This window comes from Myotis nattereri, assembly GCF_964212035.1.
Source record: "Myotis nattereri genome assembly, chromosome: 7".
In the NCBI taxonomy this organism is placed as follows: Eukaryota; Metazoa; Chordata; class Mammalia; order Chiroptera; family Vespertilionidae; genus Myotis; species Myotis nattereri.
Genome location: NC_138082.1, coordinates 93,698,250 through 93,713,174, shown reverse-complemented (window position 1 = coordinate 93,713,174; position 14,925 = coordinate 93,698,250). Strand labels below are relative to the sequence as shown.

The 14,925-nt window shown below is 48.2% G+C and overlaps 1 protein-coding gene across 2 annotated transcripts in view; it reads left to right on the top strand.

The window, feature by feature from the left end:
• The window catches only part of WDR33 (WD repeat domain 33), a 106,328-nt gene extending 92,553 nt beyond the window's left edge, over positions 1–13,775 (top strand). Inside the window, exons 17-21 of one of the 2 annotated variants that reach the window (XM_081096298.1) lie at positions 3,283–3,721; positions 8,243–8,406; positions 8,512–8,604; positions 9,260–9,475; positions 11,497–13,775. In XM_081096298.1, the coding sequence (XP_080952424.1) occupies positions 3,283–3,721; positions 8,243–8,406; positions 8,512–8,604; positions 9,260–9,475; positions 11,497–11,673 (1,089 nt within the window). In that variant the 3' untranslated portion in view covers positions 11,674–13,775. Of the gene's footprint in view, positions 1–214; positions 324–3,282; positions 3,722–8,242; positions 8,407–8,511; positions 8,605–9,259; positions 9,476–11,496 lie in introns of both variants that reach the window. The other variant, XM_081096299.1, reaches the window with a different exon arrangement.
• Positions 13,776–14,925: the final 1,150 nt, after the last annotated feature.

The window sequence follows — 14,925 nt, the reverse complement described above, 5'->3', positions numbered from 1 at the left end:
GCAGGTTTAAAATAGGTGTGTTTCCTCTTATTATGGTAAAAGAAGTATCTCCCTGAATTTAAGGACAGTTTTGCTGTGATGTCACTAGCTATACATTTACTGCTGGTGGCTTTGGGGAAACGTAATGTTTTTCTCTTGTCACATTATAATACAATTGCTATTCACAAAGCACAAGCTGTGGTTTCACACTCCCTCTTTAAAAACATCTTTTCAGGAAGGACAGAGCACAGGCCCCCCACCCCTGATCCCAGGCCTAGGGCAGCAGGGAGCACAAGGTCGCATCCCCCCTCTTAACCCTGGACAAGGACCTGGCCCTAACAAAGGTAAATATCTGCTGGCGGGGTAAGAGGTTGTACTTCACCACCTTTGCGTCAACCTTACTGTTGACAGAAAGAAAAAAAATTTTTTTTTACAATGCATAGCTTTACTGGTAAGTGTTTGATAGAATGGTCACTTGAACCTCTAGGAAAAACAAGAGCACAGCCACTTCAGGCCACAGTTCTGTCTGATGAGGCATTCACCCGTGGCTTTTTGCTAGCCAGAAACCTGCGCAGGCAGCGAGCTCCTCCAGAGCGGCCGGAGGCCTGTCCGCCTGGGGGATGGGAGTGCAGCTGGGAGCTGAACTGGGTCATTTTAGATGTTTTGATGGGATAAAGAATTCCGAGATTTTAAGTGTTTTTAATATCATCCCCTTCTCCCTCCAAATTGTATCAAGTATTGGATTGTTTAGCTGGTTACATTGTTCTGCGCCACTTGAAAAGAATAGGGCAGCGCACCGACCTGCCACGCCTCAGGTGGCGGATACTGTCGGAGAGCACAGAGATGAGGATGCCAGTGTTTAGCTCAGTGATGGCGAACCTTCTGAGCTCGGCGTGTCAGCATTTTGAAAAACCCTAACTTAACTCTGGTGCCGTGTCACATAGAGACATTTTTTGATCTTTGCAACCATAGTAAAACAAAGACTTAAATTTTTGATATTTACTTTATATATTTAAATGCCATTTAACAAAGAAAAATCAACCAAAAAAATGAGTTCGCGTGTCACCTCTGATACGCGTGTCATAGGTTCGCCATCACTGGTTTAGTTAGATGTGGAGCTATTTGGAAATTAGGTGTTAATCTTAGGAGTTGAAAGAGCACATGCTGGGAGCCAGAGTCCTTGTTCCCAAAGGGGTAAGCTCTTCTCCTGCGCCCCCAGGAAGAGCTGGAGCAGGGATGCAGAGGCTGCAGGCTGCTGGAGAGGTGAGGGGAGGCTGGGAGGGAGTGGGGGGACTAGGAGGTGCAGTGGTGCATCCAGTGGAGGACAAACCAGAGGGCCTGTGTTCTGTGCAGGCGGCTGTTCAAAGACCTTCCCTCCTTCTCCTCTTTTTTTTTTTTTTTAAATTGGCTAAGCCCACAGCACCCTGTGGTTCATGTTAGGGTTCTTGTGGTTTTACCAGATGAAGATAAGTCCTTGTCAGCATTTCCAGCCCTAGCACTTGGGGAATTTAAAGCTTGATTGAATGTATATGAGATATTAGAGGTAGGGATAAAGGAAGGAATACAAGAATTAGATGCTTATTTAATCCCATCCTATGGAGGGGTGGCCCACAGGGAAAGTAAGAGAAAGCAAGCATGAAGGACCATCTTTGAATTTGGGGGCTGTAAGAAGGAAGAGTCTTTTATCCACAAGGTACAGCCGTCAGCAAGCTGAGCGCCTCCTCTTCCCCTCTCCCCTGCCCTGTGTCTGTCTCCGCCTGTTTCCCTCCTTGTTCTTCCCCTCTTCTCTTTCTTTCCTCTTCTCTTTTCTCTTTCCTCCTTCCTCCTCTTTTTCCTCCCAGGGACAAAAGGGAGAAGGGAGAGCCGAAAAAGGGGCCCTGCCGTCCCCTACTGGACTAACCTGCGCTGCCGCCCCATCCCCGGGGGCCACGTCCCTTTTAACTGGTAGTGGTGGGTTTCTTTCCCTGGATAAACAGGGGACTTGTAGACAGAAAGAGTCATGGGAAGATTAGTCTTCATAGGTAAGTCCAAGTGGAATATGCTCAGCTCCTCAGGTCAGAGGTCACACCCAGTTCCAGCAGCACAATGTCAGAGCGAAGACGTACGTCAGGGATACTGAGAGGTGGGGGCTGTCTTCCATTAGGAGACGGGTCTGGGGCATTTGCAAGCTGAACCAAGAGGCGGGTCGGAAGGGGCTTTCCTGAGCATGATGGAGAGGGCTGGTTTCATGGAGGGAAGGAGAGAATTCTTCAGATGCTGTATTTTCATATGGAAACTTCCATGTTTGAATGGTGAGGAGGGATTGAAATGGACAGAAATGTAAGAGGAAGGACATTGGAAGGGTAGGAATTATGGCTGACTATGATACCTGGAAACAAAATTCAGCTCATCTTTATTGCCAGGGTGCAGAATGAAAAGAATTTTATTTAAGCCCTTACTTGTTTTAGAGGCAGGAGTGTCCCTTTGCTCTCCACTTTTCAGAAATGTGATTTCATTGTGTGTTGACCAAAATAAGTGCTCGTTTAAAATGGCCACAGCCGTTCAGGAAAACATCCCCCAGAGGTGGGCAGTGAGCTCAGTTCACCATCAGAAATTCACTGGTCTTTTTCCATTTTTATTCAGTAATTTAAATATATTACATGTTCAGATATTTCAAAAAATTTTTGGTGGGTTTCCAAATATTATTTGCAAAGAATGGTGACAATATTACAGAGGAGGGCTATCATTCCTAGAGAGGCAGAAAGAGTGTTCGCTTGAACCTGAACCGGAGCCTGCGTAGAGCGTAGAGTGAGGCTGCGTGGCCCAGGCACTCAGAAGAGAAGCGCCTCCCTGTGCCTTCCAAAAGAGAGTGTCTAGAACCAAAGTGTGAGTAACAGGCCAAGTGAAATGAGCGAGGGGTTAAAGGAGTGACTTCGGAGGTGGCGGCAGGGGGCCCAGTGCCCTGTGATGGGCTCTGCAGGCCTTACCAGTGCAGCCGTGGGCTCTGCTTGGCTGCCTGGCCTGCACGGGAAGAGGGGCAGGGAGGGGAGCTCAGGCTATTCCTGTGAGGCTGTCTTATGTTTCCTACTTAATCGCTATCTTGGAAGGTGGGTGTTGCTAATGCCGTTTGAGATGAGTAATTTGCTTTAGGTCGAGTGGCTTAACTAGCGGGTGATGAAGTTGAAATCTGTACAAAACCCTAGTTCCTCTCATTATATGATGCCTTGGAGATGGTGGTCTCCTCAGTGTGCTGAGAGCCAAGGAGGGGAGACTCTGAATGAAAGAGTCTGGAAGACCTGGTAAAAGCAGCTTTGTTTCCCGTAGGTGACTCCCGGGGCCCTCCAAACCACCACATGGGCCCGCTGTCCGAGAGGCGGCACGAGCAGAGCAGCGGCCCCGAGCACGGTGCCGACAGGGGGCCGTTCCGGGGCGGCCAGGACTGCAGGGGTCCCCCTGATCGACGCGGCCCTCACCCCGACTTTCCTGACGACTTCAGCAGGCCAGATGACTTCCACCCTGACAAGCGCTTTGGCCACCGATTACGTGATTTTGAGGGGCGAGGAGGACCTTTACCACAAGAAGAGAAGTGGAGGCGAGGGGGGCCCGGGCCTCCCTTTCCTCCTGATCACAGGGAGTTCAGCGAGGGGGATGGCCGGGGCGCAGCCCGGGGCCCGCCAGGGGCATGGGAAGGCCGCAGACCTGGAGATGAGCGATTCCCCCGGGACCCCGAGGACCCACGTTTTCGAGGGCGCAGAGAAGAAAGGTGGGGTCTGTTTCTTCTTCCCTGGAGCTTTTTGCCTGTTTTCCCCACAGTCTCTTTTTCACTTGTAGCCTATACTCTCCACGTTTTGCATTTAGACTTTAAAAAAAATTATGCTTTTTAACCTTTATGTGGTTCTTTTGTCTTTACAATGTGGAAATCATTTTTTCTTTGCATCTTTTTGGTTGTTTTAAAGTAATGGGAAGATCTGCATACTACAAAGTTTCTTGGAACGGATTAGAAATTTCCAGGTTCTGTGGATTAGAATGATGAAAGACGAGACAGATATATAGATGAAGAATAAAGGAATTGTTCAATACATAGTTCTTGTGAAATTGCCTAAAGATCCTAACAAAATCAAATCAGTGCTGTTAAAATAGGTCAAGGTCAGTCTTGAATGAGCACTAAGCTTGCTTGGGGTAAAAAAAGAACACAGGAGCCTGGCCAGTGTGGTTCAGTGGTTGAGCATTGGCCTGTGAATCAGAAAGTCACAGTTCCCAACCAGGGCACATGCCTGGGTTGCGGGCTGGATCCCCAATGGGAGGCGTGCAGGAGGCAGCCAATCAATGATTTTCTCTCATCATTGATGTTTCTATCTATCTCTTCTTTTCCCTTCCTCTGTGGAATCAATATTTTTTTAAAAAAGTAACACAGGAAATATGGAGGAGGAAAAAATAAAAATAAAAAAATAAGAGAAATATGGAGAAAAAAACTAGAATTAGTGAAATTTCAAGAGAGACTCAGAATAGTCAATGAAGATGATATTTACTGTGTGCTATTTAGCCTTGTTGTTACAGTGAATTGTCAGACAGGTGTCACTGTAAACGTTTTACAGACACGGGGCCGCGCTGAGCATCAGCGGTTCTTGACCTTTGGAGGCCCTGCGGGGCCCGCGCTGTTCCGCACTCCTGCCTGCGCCACCTCAGTCTTCTGCTCATCTCTCTTCCCATCACAGCTCTCATTAGTGTTGCTAGGAGGTGACTGAGTCAGGGGTTGGCAGTCCCCATCCCCACAGGATGTGTTAGAAAAGGTTGGCTGATAAAAGGGCCGCGGAGGGTGAAATAGTGGGTTAAGGAAAGCAGCTATTGGAAGGGAGTTTTGGGGGGGAAAAAAGATTTAAGGGCTCCCAGTTTTTTTTGTGTGTGTGTGTTTTATTTTTATAGATTTTATTTTTTACAGAGAGGAAGGGAAGAGGGATAGAGAGTTAGAAACATTGATGAGGGAGAAACATCCATCAGCTGCCTCCTGCACACCTCCTACTGGGGATGTGCCCACACCCAGGTACATGCCCTTGGCCGGAATCGAATCCGGGGCCCTTGAGTCTGCAGGCCGACGCTCTATCCACTGAGCCACACCGGTTAGGGCAGGGCTCCCAGTTTTCATAAGGGCCTTTCTTTATGATAGCCAGGTATTCACTCTGAAGTGGCTTTTTGTCTCTGCAGGCGCCTCATTTCCAATGGCTTTGGCAGCAACAGGACTTTGATTTCTTGAGTCTCTGCATCTTGCGTAGTTTCAGGTTTACTAAGCCTCAGTTTGTGCTGTGTTTCGTCTAAACTCTGGTGCTGCTTACAGCTTTGTGCTGCTCTTTGGAGATGCCCACCAGGCTTTTGGTCCTGCTGTGCTTGCTGCTCCCTCTGCCTGGGACTCGGTTCCCAAACGGTGTGGCTCACTTCAGGTGGACCTCCCCTCCTGCTACACCCAGGCCTCTACTCTGCTTTCTATTGCTTCGCAGCACCTAGCACTGTGTGACACCAGTGCTGTGTCCATTTCTTCCTCTCTTGCATCCTGCGGAGCTCCCTGAGGGTACGGCTCTGCGCACCCACCACTGAGGCCTCGGCACCTGGAGCAGCATCAGTGTCGCAGTAATGTGATGAAATGAACCTGTTAGATAAGGAAGGAGAGGCATTTGAGAGAGGTCAGTTTGTTAGGAGCTCAGGCTGCTGTAACCAAATACCATCCTGCTCGGCATAAGCAACAGAAATCTCTCTTCTCACAGTTCTGGAGGCTGAAAGTCCCAGATCAGGACCCAGCAGGGTGGTCTCTGGTGAGACTTCTCTTCCTGGCTTGCAGACGGCCACCCTCTCCCTGTCTGCAGCTGGAGGAGAGTGAGCAAGCTCTCCCTGGGGCCTCTTCTTCTTCTTCTTTTTTTTTTATTTTTATTTATTGCTTAAAGTATTACAAAGGGTATTACATATGTGTCCATTTTATCCCCCCGCCCTAGACAGTCCCCTAGCTCCCTGGTGCCTCTTCTTAGAAGGCCACTGAGCCCACCATGAGGGCCCCAGCAGTAAACTCTAATGACCTCAAAGGCCCATCTCCTAATATCACATTTAGGTCTTCAACATAAGAATTTTTTTTTTTTTTGGTGGCGGGCAGGGAGGGGGTGTGTGTTACACAAACGTCTTAACAGGAGCTGTTTTCTGATTAGGGCATCTTAGATTCTCTCTGTTTTCTTGTAACGAGGGCAGTTGCATGATGGTTCCTGGGCGAGAGTCCTGCTGCCTGCTGCATTTGGGGGTTACCCCTGTGCTTCTCGGGGCAGTAGTGCTGTCTGCTTTTCCTCTTCCTGCTCCGCCCCTCTCCTGGCCAGCTCCACCCTTACCTTTTGCTGTTATTTCAGCCACTGTGCTGGTCATCCCCGTGTGTGCAGGAACATGACTCAGACGTGACCTCAGGCCAGGCTCATCCCTGGAAGCTAAAGCCCTTGGGGACAAGATTGTGGGGACAGGGGTACCTGCAGAGGAGATTGCCTTTGTGTAGTGAGGTGCAGGCCCTCCCACCTGTACATCATAATCCATGAAACAAACAGACGCCACGTAGAAAGTGTAAGGATGTTTAACCGGAATCTAATCATGAGGAAACAATCAGAAAAGTTCACATTGTGGGACATTCTATAAAACACGTGGGTGACCTTTCAACAAGTCAAGATCACAAAAGATAAACTAGGGAGGTGGACAGTTGTGGATTAAAGTAGAACACAGAAACATGACTACGAGTGACAATAAGTGATTATGACAAATTCATATTTTAAAACAACTGTAAAGGACATTTTGAGGACAAAAGGAGACAGTTGAATGAGACTATGGAATAAACAATATTCCATGTTAGAGTAGTAACAGTATGTTATAGGAGAAACGGTGTTTTTAGAAGGAACATACTGTAGTATTCAGGGATGATGCACATGCCAGCAGCTGGTTTTAGAATGGTTTAGAACATGAATCTGGAAACAGGTGGATAAAGAGAAGCTAAAGCTCATGTGTGCAACCATAAGAACTGATTAATCTAGGTGATGGATATATGGGCTTGTTCTAGGTTTTCAACTTAACTGCAAATTGGAAAATTTTCAAAGTAAAATGGAGCAAAAGATAATAGGATGGAGACTCAAGGAAAAGCAGAAGGCCTGGCCTGAAGGAAGTACCGGCAGGTGGCTCCTGCGGACCAGCCCATGCCCTTGCCGCCTTCTGACCCTTCTCGCTGCCTGGGGCAGCGCCCTTCCCGCTTGCAGGCCCCTGTTCTGCTGCCCCCCAGCTTCAGCAACACTCCCGCTGACTGACTCCCAGTCCAGAATCCTGAGGGAGGGAAACTGTCCTCTAGCCGGGGCACCAGCCTGCCCTTGAGCCGATGCCTGCTGTCCCCAGTCTGCTGTGGAGCGGGGCCGTGGGTGACAGTAATAGCCACCCCTGTGTAGAGACTGGAGTGGGGGCCAAGGCAGAGGCCCCCAAATATGTCTGTCACAGTTGGCAGGCATGGGCCCACACTCTTCTTTTTTTCCTGATTATAAGTGTTAAATATTCATTACAAAAATTTCAATGATAATGAGAAGTATTTGGGAGCAATGGTAAAGAGCCTGGGCTGAGGGGCGAGATTGGCCGAGTTCAGACCTGAGTGCTTATGTGTGTCCCTAAGTCCATGACTTAACCTCTGTGCCTCAGTGTGCTCATGGGTAGAATGGAGTTAGTCATAATGCCAGCTTCATGGGGTGGTTTTGAGGGTGGAATGAAATGAATAATGTAAAGCGGTTGGCATGATAGAAGCACTTAAAAAATGCTCACTGCTATTATTATTCCTCAAAGCCTAAAAATATTAAAATAATTCTACATTCTGATGTTTACTTCCTGCCTGTTTTTGCCTGTAATATTGGGATTGTAAAATGTATACTTTTAAAAATGCACAGTTTTACTTTTTCTCCCATTTAACTTTGCATCCTGTCTTCTTATATCATACTAGAGGCCTGGTGCACGAAATTTGTGCATGGGAGTGGGGTGTCCCTCAGCCCAGCCTGCACCCTCTCCAATCTGGGACCCCTTGGGGGATGTAGTCGGATTGCCCTCCCCTGCCGGCCTGATCTCGCCCCCAACTGCCCTCCCCTGCTGGCCATTTTGTGAGGGCAGCCATCTTGTGATGACATTGCGTGAGGGCATCGCACCACCTAGGCTTTTATTATATAGGATGCTTTCTTGGAATGTGAACGTAGAGCTGTAAGGTCCATATTGATGAGGTGACCGTCTGCTGCTTTCCTCACAGTTTCAGAAGAGGAGCCCCCCCGAGACACGAAGGCCGGGCTCCCCCCCGAGGAAGGGATGGCTTTCCTGGTCCTGATGACTTCGGTCCAGAGGAGAGCTTTGATGCTTCTGAGGAAGCTGCCCGTGGAAGAGACCTCCGGGGCAGAGGTCGGGGTGCCCCACGAGGTATGTGCTGAGGACACTGGCTCCGTGAAGGGCAGGGCTGTGGAGGTCAGAGCTGGGAACACACCTGACACAGCACGTGAGTGTGGTGTTTTGTTCTTTGTGTAGGAGGAAGGAAGGGTTTACTTCCCACTCCTGATGAATTCCCTCGCTTTGAAGGAGGTCGGAAACCAGACTCCTGGGATGGAAGTCGAGAGCCAGGTAAGGCAGGAGACTGCCTGGGGCTGTGGTGACTCCAGGCAGCAGTTCCAAGACCCTGGGGCCTGAGGCCCTCCAGGCCCACCAGGTTCTCTCTCTTCCAACTGGCATCACCAGCAGAGGCTGGACTGTTGTCACGCCTCCAGCCAGCAGCCTCACTGGCGAGGAGAGATGGAGTGCAGAGACGGCTGGAGCCTGGCTGGCTTCCCGTGAGCCGGGCATTTCTGCAGGGATTGGCCTGGATAGAAAACAGCAGCACTCTTTTCACTTCATTGTTTTGTTTTTGAAAAAGGTAGTTAAGAGAATTAAAGTTTTCTCCATCTTAATTGCTAATATCGCAAATATTGTTAGCTATAACTCTCATGAATGAAATCTCTTTGGGGGTCCCCAGAAATTTTTAAGGTGGTAAAGAGATCCTCAGACTTAAAAGTTTGAGATCCACTTTTCTGGACCTTACCTGCCTCTTAATTTAGGGTGTAGGTTGATTTCTGATCTTGACCTTTTATATGTGCTCATGGTATGTTCCTTGCATGAGTGAATGTTAGTTCTCACATTGCTACTAATTCTTAACAGTATAATTTCTGTCTGCTGTTGGTCGTATTGTAATATAATGGGATTGTCAGATTCTTAGCCTTGTCCATCGGCGTTTCTGTTTCAGGGCCAGGTCATGAACATTTCCGTGATGCTCCCCGCCCGGACCATCCCCCTCATGATGGTCATTCCCCAGCTAGCAGAGAGCGTTCTTCTTCTCTCCAAGGCATGGACATGGCATCCCTGCCACCTCGAAAGCGCCCCTGGCATGATGGGCCAGGGACCTCTGAGCATAGAGAAATGGAACCCCCCGGGGGTCCTTCTGAAGATCGAGGAGGCAAAGGTAAGTGGAGACCAGTTTCCAGTTCTGGGAGCTGTGGATGCCACAGCCTGCCAAAAAGGCTGCGGGACCTCTGGAGGCCTCATCTCCAGGCAGCCCTCCTAGGGAATGCCTGTTCCAGGGCACTGTGCTACCCTCCAGGGCTTAGGCTGCGGGAAGGCACATGTTCCCAAAGGTGGTGCAGATGTAGTTTGCTTAGGCTCACCCCTCAGGCAGTCGGTCCTCTCACTCAGGATTGCAAGTTTGCCTTCTGCACAGGTCTCCTCCACTTGCTTGCAAGAATCTCTGCTTTGCCCTGGCGGGTGTGGCTCAGTTGGTTGGGCATCATCCTGTGCACCAAAAAGTCATGGTTCGATTCCCAGTCAGGGCACATGCCTGGGGAGTGTGCAGGAGGCAGCTGATCGATGTTTTGCTCTCACATGGATGTTTCTGTCCCTCTCTCTTCCTCTCTCTCTCTCAAAATTCTTAAAAAAAAAGAGAAGAACTTCTGCTTTGTTCAAGTTCAGCTCTTTGTCAGGGTGCCCAGCACTGTCGCTGTTGGTGGTGCCTTTTGCACTGACGCCTGCTCGGAACCCTGGAGGTCTCCGTTGTGCGTGGCGGGGGCACTGGTCCTCTCCCGGCTCCAGGGTTTCACTGGTGTGCCCAGTCACAAAGACTTTGGGCAGCATGGCCTGGAAGGGGTTGTTTTCAAGTGGGGGCATTAAGATTATTTCTACAACTTTTGGATCTTTATTATTATTTTTAAAATATGTGTTTATTGATTTCAGAGAGGAAGGGAGAGGGAGAGGGAGAGGGAGATAGAAACATCAATCATGTGAACTGACCGGGAATTGAACTGTGATCTCCTGGTTCATAGGTCAGTGCCTAACCACTGAGCCGCTCAGTTGGGCTGGATCTTTGTTTTTGATGCAGCACTGACGTTTAGCCAGGGCAGAGCCACCAAATGCTGACGCCAGGTCTGGTCTCAGGTTAGACGGGGCTATGGTACAGGGTGTGGTGTGGAGGCTGCTGGAAAGACCACCATGTGCTCCAACTTGTGCTCCACGCCCCAGGTAACCTGCCTTCCTGACAAAATTCTGGCTTTTGTTCTTGACAGTTGTTTGGTCCTTCTCCTAGCAAACCCCTCAGAAGGTGCCTCCTGCCACCAGATCTCCCCGTCTCAGCACACATTTTGCTGCTGGTTGGTATGGGCACTCAGGACACTGTTTAGGTCCTTGGTTGAGGCCACGTGCCTAGTGTGAAAATTATATCCCAGCTGACACCTGCTTTCCCATTGCACCTTCTGTGGGTCTCTAGGCTGCACTTTGTAAGAAAAGAAGCTAAAAATATTCCTTTGGCTAACTTTCCTAACCTCTTTGTCTTATCTGGACTCAGTTGCATTCAAAAATTTAAGGCAAAAGGAGTTGTCAATATTCTTCTGATAATGCATTATGGGAGAGGTTGCCAAATCCTATCATCTCATGAGAAAAAAAAATTTAAATCATAATTTTAATGATACCTAGGTTTGTGTGTCCAAGACTAGAACAAATGAAACTATCCCTGGGAGAAATCATTCTAAAAGCTAGTATTTTTCTTTCTACGCTTTTGTTTTTCAAGAAATATTTTATTTCACTATTTAAAAGGAAATCAGCAGTGCCACACGGCTGTGGCCTAACCCTAGTGAACACGTGTTCTAGGTTAGCATTTGTAATTGCCTTCACTGCAGGTGCTTCCTGAGTTCAGTCAGTGCTGTGCAGACTCGCCCTCAGAATAGTCCTGTGGCACAGGAGGGTGACGACACTGCCTTGCAGAGCGTGTCTAGCTGATGTGCAGGGGCATGGCCCCCAGTCAGGCTGGGAATGAGACAGCGGTCAAGAAGAGAGTAGAGGCACAACCCTTAGTGCACTGAATGCTCATCCTTAGAACTGTTTTAAAGAAAGACCCACAAGTATTGTACTGTCATCACAGAGTACAAGTTTGTACCAGGAGTTATCAGTAGTTTCTGATATTAAAAAGTCACATGTCAAATCAATGTTTCCTTTTAGGCCGAGGGGGCCCAGGACCTTCCCAAAGAGTGCCAAAATCTGGGCGTTCCAGCTCCTTGGATGGAGATCACCATGATGGATACCACAGAGATGAACCTTTTGGGGGCCCTCCAGGCAGTGGTACTCCTTCCAGAGGGGTCCGGAGTGGCAGTAACTGGAGTAGAGGGAGTAACATGAACTCTGGTCCACCACGGCGAGGAGCTTCAAGGGGTGGTGGAAGGGGCCGGTAGAAGTTGGGGTTGAGTCCCCCGCGGCCTCTCTGGACAGTATTTAAAAACTCCTTGTGGACTTACCAAGAGAAACAAAAGGAAGCCTGCACCTTGTAGCCCTGAACTCTGCTGGGGCAGCGGAGTGCCCAGAGCCCCGTGGTCTTCAGGGTGAAGAGACTGCTGCTGGCCCCGGAGCAGCTGCCTTGTCTGTCCTGTCCACCTCACTGCCCAGCTCCTGCATTCTTTTGTGAAGATAAAAGCTGGAATTTTTTTTTTAAGTGTCACGAGACAAGGAGCACCTCCTCAAAATTAAGTTCATGTTCAATTGGAAATTTGTTTCTATATGTACAGTTTGTCAGAGAAAAAACATTAAGTTGTTTTTGTATGAATACAGAATGTGATTTATGCAAGAATTAACAGAAAAGAACTAGTTGTGATGTGCTTGCCTTAAGGAAACCCTGAGTTTCCATGCATCCGGTCTGTGGAAGGTGTACAGTTAGTGCTTATCCTTGTAAGCACACTTGATGGAACCGCTGTAAGTCTCTAAATTAATTTCACCTGTGAACTTTTTTAAACAAATTCTCATCCAGCCATTCTGTATTTTTGTAATAGAGTGAGAAATACCTTAAAACTATAACATAGGTTGAAGTAGATTCAAAGCCTTGGTTAAACATCTTCTGGCAGATGGAGAATTATACTATGAAAATACTCTCATTATCCAAGTAGGGGGGCTCTCCCTTGGGTGCATCTCCTAGTAATAACCTTAGACTTGAACTGCCTTGTTTCCGACTAGAGGAACTTGATGGAAGCCAGAAATTAACTACATGTATCCTTTTGATGACTGTACATCATTTCACAAATTGTTTAAGTTGAAAAGAATGGACCAAAATGTCTAAAACAACTTTGTAAAACTTCAGTAATTGCTTTCTCTTCCATACCAGCGTTTATAAGGCTGAGTATAGTCCTAACTTAAAGCCAGGAAATTATTGTCTACAACAAATTCCTTTAGTTTTAAATGTTACATTTGGTCCCATTTGGAATGGATGCCAAAGTTCAGTTTGAAAGGGCTCCATAATACTTTCTATTACTGGCCCTTATTTTGTTTTTATAAGAGGAAAGTTTCTATTGGAGTTTGGCATTGGAGACAAGTCTGCTGGGCAAACTTAGTGGTGCTGGAAGTCTTAGTAGCTGCTTAGAAACTCCCCTTTCTAAGGGATAGTTTATCAGCATATGCAAAAAATTGTAAAAGCTGTAACTTTTGCAGAGTGAGAAAATGGCCGTCACCCATTCAGGGTATCAAATCTCTGAAGTATAAGTGGATAATTTTCTCTTATTTATCAGCACCTCACTGCAAACGTGACTGGGTGGCTCAAGACTGCTTTAGGTTGTGGATATCCTTTATTGCCCTCCACTGGTCAGTATCAATTCTGAGAAGCAGAAGAGGGATTCTTTTTCTGAGAATATGGTAAGAAACTTTGTAACATTTTAGGCTTTAACTTTAAAACACAGTAAGCAGAATAGGAGATCACATTTAAGAAAAGTTTTTATTGAGTTCAGAGAGAGGAAGGAAGGAGAGAGGGATAGAAACATCAATGATGAGAATCATAGATCTGCTGCCTCCTGCATACCCGCCACTGGGGATCAAACCCGCAACCAGGGCAATGTGCCCTGATCAGGAGTCAAACCTTGACCTAGTTCATGGGTTGGTGCTCAACCACTTGAGTCACACCGGCCAGGCCAGAACAAATTTTGAGTATGAATTCAATTAGAAAAAAGTGAAATCTCTACACTATATATTTATGAAATACTTAGGAGATACATACATACATTTTAAAACATCACTATTGAAATACATGGTGGTTTGACTTTTATAAAAGCTAGATTTTCAGTGTTGAATTGTTGAGAAAATGTTGGGAAAGCAATATTTACAAATAACATCATAAAAATGTGCTAATTATGATAAAATCTCAGTTGTGAAAATTCTAGAGAAATTTAGAATTAGAGATTTACCTGGCAGGTAGCACAAGATTTTCCAGTTAAAAAAATAAATCACTCCCTGAAAACTGCATTTGCTTTTACAAACACCCTCTTGGTTTTTCCACTTGAGGTAGGTAACCCTGTTTACCGGTCCAGGAAGAGGCATCACCTTAACAGAACACTGGGAAGGGGGTGCTGGGAGCAGCCTGCGAGCCGCCTGTGGGTGCATCACCAGTCACTTCCTGTGGCAGGGGCATTCCCAGGGCCCAGGAATATGGAGGTTGAGTTCCGCGCTCGCCTGCCGCCTGCCACACCTGTTCAGGCAACAGGACCCAGCCCCAGGGAACAACTTGCGACCTGCACCCCCTGCCCCTTCGGGCACAGCAACCACAGGCTCTCGCACAGCCGCCGAGGTCGAGGGAAGTGATCTGAAGGGAGGCTCTTCAAGTCACTGATGCCAACCGAGAACCGCCGAAATGCTTTTAAAGGCCTACATTCATTTCATTCTCGTTGACACACAGTGGCAAAACCTGGCGTTTATGGGCTCATCAGAATACCCGGCCCGTACTTTCTGGCAATAAATTCAGGTGTGCAATCGAGTCAGAAAACGTGCTGAACCTAAAAGGAAACTCAATGAGAGATGAAAAGCATCGTACATTGCATTAGGATTGGCCTACAGTTCGCTTCAAAAGCAGATAGAAGATTCTACTTGGCCGGTTTCCATCAAACATGGGCGCTCTGCTTGTGGAATTCTCGGTTCCGTCAGCGGCCTCTCCGAGCACCAGCCTGCGGCCCGCGGCCCGCGGTCCAGAACCTGCCCACGTAGGGCCGCCCGCCCGCCTGGGCATCCACCGGTCCTCACTTTTCAGGGCCGACTCCCGGCCGGGCGCGCCGCCAGTGCCGCTCCCGTCAACGTCTAAAGCGTTCCTGACCACACCGTGGCCTCCTGGCGCCGCCACCGCGCGCGCCGGCCGGGCAGCAACACCGATTGTTAGGTCCGTGGCTTTCCTCAAACCATAAAGCACATTCACAACTTCAATAAGAGAAAAACCCTCCTGAGTACTTAAAAGTGTCCGGTGGCTAAGTTTACATCCCTTCAGGGGCCGCTCACACTGAAGAAGGAGGGTAAATCACTGACAAGCCATGGCAGCTACACGACATCCGCCACCGGGTTCCGAGGCCGGCGGGCCTGGGGGCGTTTCCCCGCCGAGGCCGCAGGACCGCGCTCGGCGCAAAGGCGGTT